Source organism: Coturnix japonica, chromosome 27, assembly GCF_054131305.1.
Source record: "Coturnix japonica strain WE chromosome 27, WE-NBRP24, whole genome shotgun sequence".
NCBI classification, from domain to species: Eukaryota; Metazoa; Chordata; class Aves; order Galliformes; family Phasianidae; genus Coturnix; species Coturnix japonica.
In genome coordinates, this window is record NC_140689.1 from 7,775,120 (window position 1) to 7,787,093 (window position 11,974).

At 35.9% G+C, this 11,974-nt stretch overlaps 2 protein-coding genes across 3 annotated transcripts; both read right to left on the reverse strand.

The window, feature by feature from the left end:
• Positions 1–228: 228 nt before the first annotated feature.
• Positions 229–4,954, reverse strand: LOC146756485 (kinesin-like protein KIF20B). 2 transcript variants are annotated; one of them, XM_085524492.1, is made up of 6 exons: positions 4,715–4,954; positions 3,961–4,080; positions 2,938–3,018; positions 2,083–2,209; positions 1,403–1,545; positions 229–389 (listed from the first exon to the last, which is right to left on the reverse strand). In XM_085524492.1, the coding sequence occupies exons 3-6, from the start codon at positions 2,974–2,976 to the stop codon at positions 309–311; spliced, it is 390 nt and encodes a 129-aa protein (XP_085380618.1). In that variant the 5' UTR covers positions 2,977–3,018; positions 3,961–4,080; positions 4,715–4,954; the 3' UTR covers positions 229–308. The 2 variants fall into 2 exon arrangements, with proteins under 2 accessions (XP_085380618.1, XP_085380616.1); XM_085524490.1 differs by lacking the exon at positions 4,715–4,954 and having other exon boundaries at positions 3,961–4,341.
• A 2,252-nt stretch (positions 4,955–7,206) lies between these two features.
• Positions 7,207–11,632, reverse strand: LOC146756486 (kinesin-like protein KIF20B). The gene is made up of 7 exons (XM_085524537.1): positions 11,519–11,632; positions 11,062–11,122; positions 10,693–10,818; positions 10,290–10,429; positions 8,938–9,093; positions 7,819–8,009; positions 7,207–7,378 (listed from the first exon to the last, which is right to left on the reverse strand). The coding sequence occupies exons 1-7, from the start codon at positions 11,630–11,632 to the stop codon at positions 7,207–7,209; spliced, it is 960 nt and encodes a 319-aa protein (XP_085380663.1).
• Between the last annotated feature and the right edge of the window lie 342 nt (positions 11,633–11,974).

Here is an 11,974-nt window from a genome sequence, read left to right on the forward strand (position 1 = left end):
TGATAACAACAAGCTGTTAAGATACTCGGGGATGGTATGTAATTGGGAACCAATGATGAGCTCCACATTTGTAATATGTATGAGCTAATTATCCGTATTATAAAGGTACACGCAGCCAAGGAATAAACGAGAATAGCTGATCATATGTCAATGACAGGTGTGGTCGTCTGCTTTTCTCCCGCCGTTCTGCAACAAACACCTATATACAAATTTAAGAACACAACGGAGTAACTGTTACTGTTTATTAACAACCAGTTTTAATACTACGATAAAAGTATGTCCTGAGAAAGGGGAACAAACACGCTTCTTCAAGGTTTTTTAGCTGTTCTGGATCTCAGCCGTCGCTTGATGATCAGATGATCACTTTCCTTCTTTTGTTCCTCAGATTCCTGAAGAAAACATTTCAAAAGTTACTCATCTTTTCACACAAGACTGACAAGCTCTTCTTGACACACGCAAACATATTTCTTCCCCTAAATGGATTTCAGAATGGCATTTGCTTATTATATTTTATTCAGAAAACTATGGGATACCGAGATCATTTTAATGCAGCTTAATCACAAGGAACAAATATGGAGAATGTACAAAATCCTGTTTATCTTAAAAAAGCACACACATCTGAGGAAAGCCTGAAGGCAGCTTTCATTTTGAAATACTTGTTTTCAAAAGAGTATTATAATACTTGTTTTGTGAAACATGAAGCGTTCAGAAAACATTTTTAGCCTCAATCCCTGTAGCTATGACTTGCCCAGAACTTCAGTTCTCGGTTCAGTTCCATGTTCTCAGAACTACAGTGAGAGAAAAAATTGTCTCATCTTCTTCATCCTCTAACAAAAAAAAATAACATTTTGGTTTCTGCCCCTATCATTCGTCAAATCATCAAAGAATTCAGAAGGATATTACAGTATGGGCAAATGATCACTATGCTGAACAGAAAAAGGACTCTAATATAATTAAAAGATGCAGTTCCAACAGAGCAAGAATGTTCTTAGCACAATAGCTGCCGACAGAGTCATGAAACTGGCACATCAGATCCTTTGCAAGTTGGCTTAGACAGGAGATCATAGTTTAAGCATACCTAAAAAGCTGTCTACGTTGTGCTCTAGAAAAGCGTGTAGTAGAATAATCCCACTCCAACACATTGAAATTATCTATGATTCCAAATTAGAAGACATCTCCGTGATTGCTACATCACCTACTTAGTAAACTGTAAGCCAGCCAAACACAGAGATCTTTGAGGACAAACTAAAACAGAACAGCAGGAAGACCAACAAGAATGACTTGGTAGAATAAAGAAATACCTCAGTACTTTCAACCTCCTCCTGCAAATAGATGAAACCTCCAGTCTGTTTGGACTCCTTAGTAGTTTATTTTAAGCCAAGACTACAGTATAATCGCTTACCGAATAAGCAGGTATATCTAGAGGGCCAGAAACGACAGTGGAATACAGCTTCCTTTTGGATCGTTTTGGCTTGGTCTCTCCTTCTTCGAGACTTTCAGGTTCATTTGATTTAGGAGAACTTACTGCTGACATCAGCTTCTTGGCTAGAATAAATTTGTTTTGATACATAAACCAATCAACTTACTGGTTTTGTGAGTCTTTAAATCAATGAATGCAAAAAAAGCTTCGTAACAAACTTGGTTTATAAATGACATGTAACATTTAAGTGAAAATACTCAGAAATTGTATTTGTTCGTCGAGGTTCTTTATTGCTTCTATAGCTGAAACAGTTTATAGTTTCAGGTACGGCAGCTTAAAGCACGCGTTAAAATGGAGTATGAAAGACAATCATGGCTCAGAAGTCGCTGGAAGTCAGAAACTTCAGCAGGAGTTAAACAACAGGCCTAACTTTCGTGCTGACAGAAGCACAAGACAGAACCAACTTTCTCTGTATACTTGTAGGTTTTCACAAATGTAATAATGAATCTCTGAAGAGACGAATAAATGCATTTACTTCATAAATCAAAGGACAACTTAACATGGCAGACAAGTCTAAGAACACATACATTAATAGCCTACAGCAGAAACAAGCCATTCTACAATGTCTAGAAAACATGGAATAAAACTTATTCTACACCAACCTTTAGAGTGTATAATAGAAGGAGAGCTTTGAATAAAATCTCCAACTTTTTGCAGTGTTTCATCCTTCTTTTTAGTCAGTCTTGAAGCATGTACTCGCTTTCTCAGGAAGTAGTCTTTTCCGGATTTCTGTTCAACAGAGATGTGAACATGTGAAACAAGAGCATTGTTTAAACTTCATTTTAGATCAACGTTATTTTAAGTTGACATTTTGAGCTTTACTACTGACACCTCTGTTCATTATGCTGATGATACCACAATGGCAAGTAATGTAGACAATTTTATACCCTTTAGGGAGTTGTCAAAATCTCAGCTATTTCAAGGCATACGTTTCTTAAAGTTTCTTAATAAGGCAGTAGTTTCTTTAAAAGTAGCTCCCAAGCTGTGGAGTTGTTTCTTACATAAGCTGTTCTAATTACATAAAATAAACAAACATACAAAACAGAAGACAACAGATGGGAAAAATCTACTACTCATACTCTGACCATGCCAAGGATACTGCTATCACATGTGAGCATCTGTTTTTAATAACTGCCATGCATATTAATGATATGAACCTTAGTTTAATACAAGGGCTTCACTTACAAAAGCACACGATAATACACTAAAGCTTCTCTTCCCAACTATTCAGTGTGCAATATCCTTCCCTCCAAATCATTACACAGTACAGCCATTACACGCTCTGGGGACAGACTGACTTGCCCTTTGGTTAGCTTATGGAATTTAATAGGAAGAGCTCATAAGCATGTAAGATTCCCATTCAGGTATACACATAAGGATAAGACACTGCTTCTTTCGTGTGACCACACAATTACAGGAAGTCCCAAGCTAGCTTCAAAACTAGAACAAAAAACAACCATTTTCTCGTCACTTGCAGAGGGTGAATTAAAAGCCATGACAGATTTTGTATTTTTCGTGTTCTCACTTTTCACAGAATCCTGGGAAAATAAGACAAGTTTCAGCCATGATTCTTTTGGAAAGAACAATTGATGTCACAAAAGTGAACACTTTAAACACTTTTGCTAATAGTAGGGAAGTATTTGCTAGTAGTAACTATTCCACTGTAAATCAAATAATAAATAAGCATTCAATTATAAAAACAGGACATGAAGATATCAGTATTAGACATCTCATGATGTCTAAAAAGCTGATTTATGTCTACAGGTTTCAAAGAAAATACACAATGGAGTTAAGAGAAATTCCCTTCTCTTAAACCATTATCACTGAGCTTGGCTATTAGTTTTGTTCATTAAAGCAGTTCATTAATTAAATTCTTCAGCTACTTTACTGAGGTAGAAATAGCATTTTTAATGCTTGTTTTTAATGCTTTTTTTAATTGTAGAAAGACAAAAAGTAGTCAGAGCCACTTTATCAGGCTCTGCTAAGAATCTGAATGGAGTATCACCACCCACTGTATTTCCAAGAATTAAGTTGGTTAATAAATACTTTGTTTTTAAAATATATGTAACTGCTATTTTATGAAAGTTAGCAATTAAAAACTTATATAGGAATGATTAACATCATCTGCTAACAAAACAATATCCAGAAATCCTGCAGAGGAAGAAAATAAGTTCAATTTGCTGTGCCCGTTTCAGTGGCTCTATGAATTTTTTCCAAGTAACTTATCTAATCATGAGCCACTTCATAAGCATTAACATGAGGAGAGTTTTCAACAGCACCTGACAAAAATGCATCACACAATTGTTTCAACAGCTTTTATTCCTATCAAAGGCTATAAAAACAGGTGATCTGATCACCTTGAAAGGGATAAATAAATTAAAACTTGGGAATTGTTTAGAGAACATGAGATCTTTTCCTACTCATTCCTTATCAAAAGCAATACAATCACAACATTTTCAGATCTGAAGTTTCATACTAACCTCAGATTCATTTAATGAAGTGAGGCTCCTAGTACATCGACGTGACAAATAATTGTCTTCAGCTTTGCATCTTAATGGAATACTTTCTCCAGTTTTAGTTTTGCTTTGTTGTTTCCTAGGCTGTAAATATTTAAAAGGAGTAAAGATTAGGCTATGCATTAGACCTCCAAAATATCTCGAGGTTTCTAAAGTTACAGTGTAAAACCTCAAGCTCAGACGCCACATGAACACGTAAGCTGAAACACAGCACAAGTGTGGGAAGGTAGTAACATCTATTCATTGTGTGATCTTCAGATACACCCTACTGGGTCTCACTAACAGTCTCAGGCAGTATTCTGCCTCCAAAAGAGAGAAAGCGAGACATTATTTAGGGACAAAATCTGTAACGCTGGTCGTTTTGTCATCCATTCCCCCCATACTCTGCACGCTCACAGCTGCTATGTTAGAACACCAAAGGCTAAACCTCTGCCTAATCTTCAGCATCCACATACGAATACATGGAAAACTGCATGGAAAAGTTCCATAATGTACACAGAGAGATGGTGTTCTAGTAAATAAAATAGTTTTGAGAAGATGAGAGCTCATGTTTGAGTGGAAGACAAAAAGAACCAACAAGTACTCATCACTGAATATGTAGTTAAAGGACTATATGCTAAGAAAAATGATTCTAGCTCCAGTATCTCCTAGGAAAACAGAAGAACAAAAAGGGGTTAACAAGATGTTAAGTACTGACTTTCTATAAATATAATCATACCTTTTCATTTACAGAGTCATTCCTTCTACTTTGTCTTTCTTCAAGTAAAGGTATTTCTGGCAAACACTGAGGGCTACTGTGGTTAATGCGTTGTTTTAATTCCTTTATAAAGTCATCTTTGTCAGCCAGTTCTTTTCTTAACTCTTCTATCACAGTTGCATTATCCTAATAAACAGTAAAAACTGCTGAGTTATGGGATTGGCAAAAGGAATTAACACACACAAGCAGTATTGCAATTACTTAGTAGCATCAGTTTTAGAATTGCAGGCTAGAACACTTAACTATTCAAGAACAGTAACATTTCACGGATTTGTACGGTCACTGTTACAAGTGCAGTAGTCACAGAATTGCCTGGGAAGTTGTAATACAATATATTTTGATTCTTCTATTTTACTTATGTGCTTCAGCCTTCATCTCTCTTAAGATATAATAATCCAAGCTTTTATTTGTTCCCAAATCCTCGGTACTGTGAGAAAGTCAGCAGTTGTAGGGGAAGTTTTGCTATGAGAACATCTTTCTTCTCAGAGAAAGTGAATCCAAACATTCTCAAAACAGCACAACTCATTTAGTCTTCTGTTTAGCTTCTGAAATTCTATGCTACGGCTTAGATTGGCTATCCTGATTAAAAGCTGGATGTTGAAATAAGAAATGCAACTTCCAGAGATCATCCCCCCTCTGCTTTTTGATGCTTCCCTTAATCTCTCTCCACGTCCCCTTCTGTCTTTTCATGCCATTGTAGATACTACCTCAGAGAAAGCAAAGAAAGTAAGAAACCTGAGACAGAACTACTGTCTGAGTATTGAGCCTAGCTTGGGATCCGGAAATGCTGGGAATTATCAGAAAAAGCTACAGATGTCCAGTATGATTGTAGGATCATAAGCATCAAACTGACATCTGCTTATCTGAACTACTGAAAAAATTGAAATTTTAGTAATTAACAGAAATTCTGTTTCTGAAGAACAAAAATAAAAGCTGGTGCTTTTTTTGGTTAGTTGCACATGATGTCAATACGACAGTGTTCAAGAACAGAACCACACCCAGAATACAAAGAGCAGGTACAGGAGTTTTACAGAATTTATGGGTAGCTAATCAGGTAGGAGGAAAGGAGAGCTGACCTTGCTTGAATCCTTTAAGGCAGATTGTCTCAGTTCTGCTATTTCTGTCTCTTTTTGTATGGCAATAGAAGCCAAAGTTTTGAGCTGTTCTTCCAAAGCTTCTACTAACTGATCTCTCTCCTCATGCCACTTTTGAATATTATGGTCCTTTTCCTCCAGCTCATATATTTCATTTTGAAAGAAAAGCATACACAGTAGAAACAAGCAGAATCTTTAAGACAGATTAGAATTAATAAGTTTTTCAATATAGCATAAATTAGGACTCAAGCTGATAAAAAGAGTTTATGGTAAGACATTTCAATTAACATATTGTGATGTCACTCAACAAGATCAGGTTATATGCATGTATTATATATGTATTTACTATGCAGATTATTGTATTTAAAGCAATCTGCCAGTGCTCTGTAGTGACTAATTATTTGAATATCTTTCATGGTCTACCACTAATTTCAGTTGGCCACTTTCATTTTGCTCCAATTTTTTTTTTTTTTGACCTTTTTCCTGTTGCTTGGAAAACCTGCATCATTCATTTAATAAAAAATAAGAGCATGAAAAATACCTGTTTAAGTTGTTGGATAGTATAGTCTTTATAATCCAGCTCATCCTTAAACTGGTTATTAATCCTTTCAAGTTCATCCATCCTGTTCCTGAGGGATTCCTCCACAGAACGCATCGTGGACACCTGTAATGTAAGCACAGCTCACGGTCCATTAAAAGACTTCTGTAATCCAACCTGGCCAAATACTTCTTTGTTAAATAAAGAGGAATTCACAAACAAGTGCTGAGTAGGAAAACGACAGCAAGTGCAAGGTTACCAAGGAAGACATGAATTCATTTTTAAGCTTCAATTTTCCACCCCAAGCACACCCAATAAACTTGCAGACTAAGATCCTGCAAAATGGGTTTTAAAATATCTACTTGTTTAATAATTAAATTTTAACTATTAACATCACTGAAGCTGAAATTGAAGAAAAAAATATACATGCTTATATTAAAGAGCCTCTGGAAATTAGTCTATTTCTCTTCAAGTAAATAGCATTCTTCTTCCCAGTTATCAGCGTTTTTTCACAAGACTTAGGTTTTAGGCTTTGGAGTTACCACGGATACCAATGGCAAGTCACCAGTAACGTAGAGATAATAACAAGTCCCCTCCAGAGGCAGATTAGCTATTCTCTTCACAAACCTTATTCCAGACTACCAACCAACTTTACTTTCCTCTGTTCATTATCTATGCGAAACCATGTTTTAACTTCTGGTCCCCTCTAGAGCTTCAATGGCAACTTTACCTAAGATTTGCTGCTAGCCACACTAGTGTGAAATTTCCAGCTTCATAGTTAAAGTTTGAGAAGTTTTAACAGCAGAAAGCCAAGCATAATCTTACAGAAAAAAATATCTCAGTTGACTACAAACCTCGCTTTGTACTTGCTGAATTTGTTTCTCGGCATCAGAATGTTTGTCTTTTAGATCTGCATACTCTTCTTCTTTCCTCTGCAAATCTTTTTTCAAATTCAGTACAAGGGCAGAACTCTCAGAAAGAATATTTTCTAGCCTTATGTTAAAAATAAAGAGACAAAGAACATTACTGTTACACATCTCATGGAAACAGCAATTACAGCTTAATCCATGCCCTGCCTGTTGGTTTCTATTTGTAAATAGACTCTTAAATCTATCTAGACCAGTGACAAGATTTAAACAATTACTTTTGAATTTCAGCTTGCTTCTCATAATCAGATGCTGAAGCAATAAATTATTCAGATGCTATTCTGAGGGATGGACAACAAAACCACCAGAAATCCCCATATTATTCTTTATTTCCTTGCACACTCCTGTTTTCCCTTGGAACTCAAGTAGCATACCAAAGCATCCTAAAGTAGTAGTTTGGCCATTGATAAGCATGCAAATGCATTAAGTCAAAGGGATGTTCCCATTAACTATTTTTAACTCTAGTTCATTCTCAAAGGGCTCTAAGTTAACTCAGTGGTTACTTACGATTCTATACGTTGCACTTTCTCCATTTCACTCTTTTCCTTTTCCCGAAGAGAATGTTTCATCTGCTCCAAGCTTTCATTTAAAGCCAAACTTTTGAGCTGTTCTTCCAAAGCTTCTACTAACTGATCTCTCTCCTCACGCCACTTTTGAAGATTATGGTCCTTTTCCTCCAGCTGGGCAACAAGTCTTTCCTAAAAGAAGAACAGATGAACAGTGAACATCACCTACTACACACTGAACTGTTCTAACACTTCGGTAGTTAGCACCGTTTTACAGTCTTAGTAAATGTATGATCTCTTCAAGATCCACAGGAGCTCTAGAACTAGTTGCACTACAATCTTACAGAAGCAAAACCATGCTTCTATTAGACAACCTACATTACTCTCCTTGTGAAAAAATATTAGTATTATTTAAGAACTTCAATTTGCTCATTTAATGATTACTAATGAGCTTTAGGAAAATAAAGTCACAAAGTGATAATAATACTAAGCTCCTCACATCCTTCTATGCTGCTTGCAGGTCCAGAAAGTCGGGACTAACTACTTCCAGATGTAAAAAAAGCTTTGCAGAATGTACAGATTCACATGTTTAAGAAGTTACATGACAAGAGCCCAGCAAACAGCTCAAGTAAGTCTAGTGACTTTGTTATCAGTCACTATTTGGAAAGTGATAAAGGAGCAAAACTGTGGCCGTTTGACCAAGTATTTTTATTCAGTATCTGGAGAGAAGTTTGTGGGGTTTCTTTAGAAACTCAATTGCCTTTTCTTCCTTATAAAGGCTTAAAGGCCTTCTGCTTTGCAGAAAAGAGAACAAACAAAAGCTATTGTACAAAATACTTTCTTAGCCTCATTAAATAGTGATCTATTTTTCAACTGTAATTTTCTTATTGATGTCCCACATACGTGACATTTCATTATGCACTTATGAAAGATCTTTCTTTTTGTGGCCCCCCCATTCCTTCCTTTTCCAAATCAAGCAGTTCTCATATGGGCTTTGCCACATAAGAAAGCAAGGGGACTTGGACAAGCTGCTCTTATGCACCCTTACTGTTAATACTTGGTATGTAGTTGTCTCCAAACTACAGGCACCAGACAACTCTGCCAGGACCTCATCACTTACGATTTCTGCTTGTTGCTTTCCATAATGTTGTCGGTCCTCAGCAAATTGTTTCATTTCTTTGTTGCGAAGATTCTCTGCTTCTTTTATCTGATTTAGAAGCTCTTCTTTCTCCTCCAGCCACTTTTTTCTATCAGTTTGATACTTAGTCTCACTTTCCTATTTCAAAGAAACCAAAAATGAAATAGTGAGTCATTAAGGAATAAAAGTCTTAAAAGCCAGGTCATCATTAAATAGACTTGTTTCTGCAAGATAACAGAAACATTAGCAGTTTTTACTACAGAATATTCCCAAAGGCAGGTATTGGATAATCATTAGTTCTTTTCCATTAAAAAATAATCATTTCCAGTATTTCTTATTCAGACTGGAGAGCCTCCATAAAACATCTCTTTTTCTTTATAAATGTTCACACAAGCTTTACAGAACTTACACCAAAAGTCAGTATAAGAAAAACTCTTTTAACTTAAAAACTTCTAACACTTTACGCTGCCTTGCAGCAGTTGTACAAAAACTTGCAGCTCCTTTAGGGTTGAAAGACAAAGAAAAGCAACACAGTTTACACTGTAGGACTAGTCTCCTTTCCTATCAAACCTACTGGCAGACATTCTCATATATAGGACAGAGCACCTGAGAAACTGCTTGGAAAAAATAAAAGTCTTTTAACCAAGGAAAATTAGTAGACCCGCAGCCCAACAAAAAAGGCTTCCTGGTGATAAAGTTAGATGATGATTTCGATAGCTTATATTAGTTGCCCGAGCAACTAACAGAAAACAGTTTTGACAAATACATTGTAAGTTACAATTTGCTTTGAGTTAGTATTCCTTTCTTGCAAACAACAATTGTATAAGCATACTCTGCTTATAGCACATTGACGTGGTATAGAATGAAGCAATGAATGTTCAACTTTCCCCTCTTCTTGAAAAAGTGAATTGGCTCTGCGCATTAAAAAAAATATCATGAATAAGCTTACTCAAGGTGAAGGAGGAAAGAAGTTCAGAACCATTCCACTAACAGAGTGAATGTAACCTATTGTATACTCACTTAGAAAACTCCCACTGCCAGCCCATTACTTTTATTTAAAAAAACAAACAAACATCAACAACAAAAAATAAGATCAGATGGGATAAGACAACTAACTGTTCAGAGGCCAGCAAAAGAAGCACTGCTCATGGCAGCATAATGTAGGGAAGGCTACACTTCCTATACTATGGGGGCATCAGTGATGCCATTCTTAACGTACCACAAAAAAGCTGCACCTGGTCCCTATTGCATGTTGCACTGCAGCTTTTACAGGAAGTTTCTGTAATCAATATAACAGTTTACTTTATCAAGTTACAACTTTGAAGTTAAGTTACCTCCAGCTCTTTTTGCAGCTTTATTAATTCTGTATTGTTTTCATTCAAATTTGCCTCATCACTTTCGTTGTTCTTTTGCTGCCAGTCACTATTGCTCTGGTATTCCAGTTCACTGTATTTGTGTTTCCATGCAATCAGTTCTACTCAATACACAAAATGAGGTTAGATAGCATATCATTTCAAATATATATTTGAAATACCACACCAATGACTTTTTACTAAAGCTGCTTCAGTTTTATCTGCTACAGACATAAAGAAATAACAGAAGCCTTTAACTACAAGAGATTTGTTGTTTACTATGGAACGTTAATGCCTAAGTAACAGTCACATGAAAATGGAAGTGGTTATCACAGTACGTCTAAACCCCTTTTGCATCCCTGCTCCCTTTCCCTGGAAAGATTACCTGAAGCTAATTTTTGGTTCTCTTCTAACTGAGCTTGAAGCATTTCATCTTGTTCAAGCTGCATTTCCTCTTCTTCTTCTAATGTCATCCGCATAACTTCAATTGTTCTATCCCTTGCACACAGATCTGAAGGTTTGAAAATTTACAGATGAACTCCCTACTAGCTCCCATTATTCTCAAATCAAGATTCTCCCATGACCAAAAGCTCTTTTAAAAGAAATAGAGCATCTCCATTGAAATATTTACATACAAATATATGCAGACATGTTTTAAAATCGAAACACAGAAGACTCAAAGTCATTAGCAATGTGACAACATTTACACGGATATTCCACACACACACACACACACACACAAATAATGGCTGACCGTCACATAGTTGGTCATAGTCTTTGGAGATATCTTCCATCCTCTCAGTTTCCACCAGCTCCTATATTTCATGTTGAAAGAAAAGCATACACAGTAAAAACAAGCAGAATCTTTAAGACAGCCTAGAATTAATAAGCTTTTCATATAGCATAAATAAGGACTCAAGCTGATATAAAGAGTTTATGGTAAGACATTTCAATTAACATATCGTGATGTCACTCAACAAGATCAGGTTACATGCATGTATTACATATGTATTTACTATGCAGATTATTGTATTTAAAGCAATCTGCCAATGCTCTGTAGTGACTAATTATTTGAATATCTTTCATGGTCTACCGCTAATTTCAGTTGGCCACTTTCATTTTGCTCCAATTTTTTTTTTTTTTGACCTTTTTCCTGTTGCTTGGAAAACCTGCATCATTCATTTAATAAAAAATAAGAGCATGAAAAATACCTGTTTAAGTTGTTGGATAGTATAGTCTTTATAATCCAGCTCATCCTTAAACTGGTTATTAATCCTTTCAAGTTCATCCATCCTGTTCCTGAGGGATTCCTCCACAGAACGCATCGTGGACACCTGTAATGTAAGCACAGCTCACGGTTCATTAAAAGACTTCTGTAATCCAACCTGGCCAAATACTTCTTTGTTAAATAAAGAGGAATTCACAAACAAGTGCTGAGTAGGAAAACGACAGCAAGTGCAAGGTTACCAAGGAAGACATGAATTCATTTTTAAGCTTCAATTTTCCACCCCAAGCACACCCAATAAAGTTTCAGACTAAGATCCTGAAAAATGGGTTTTAAGATATCTTCTTGTTTAATAATTAAATTTTAACTATTAACATCACTGAAGCTGAAATTGAAGAAAAAAAATATACATGCTTATATTAAAGAGCCTCTGGAAATTAGT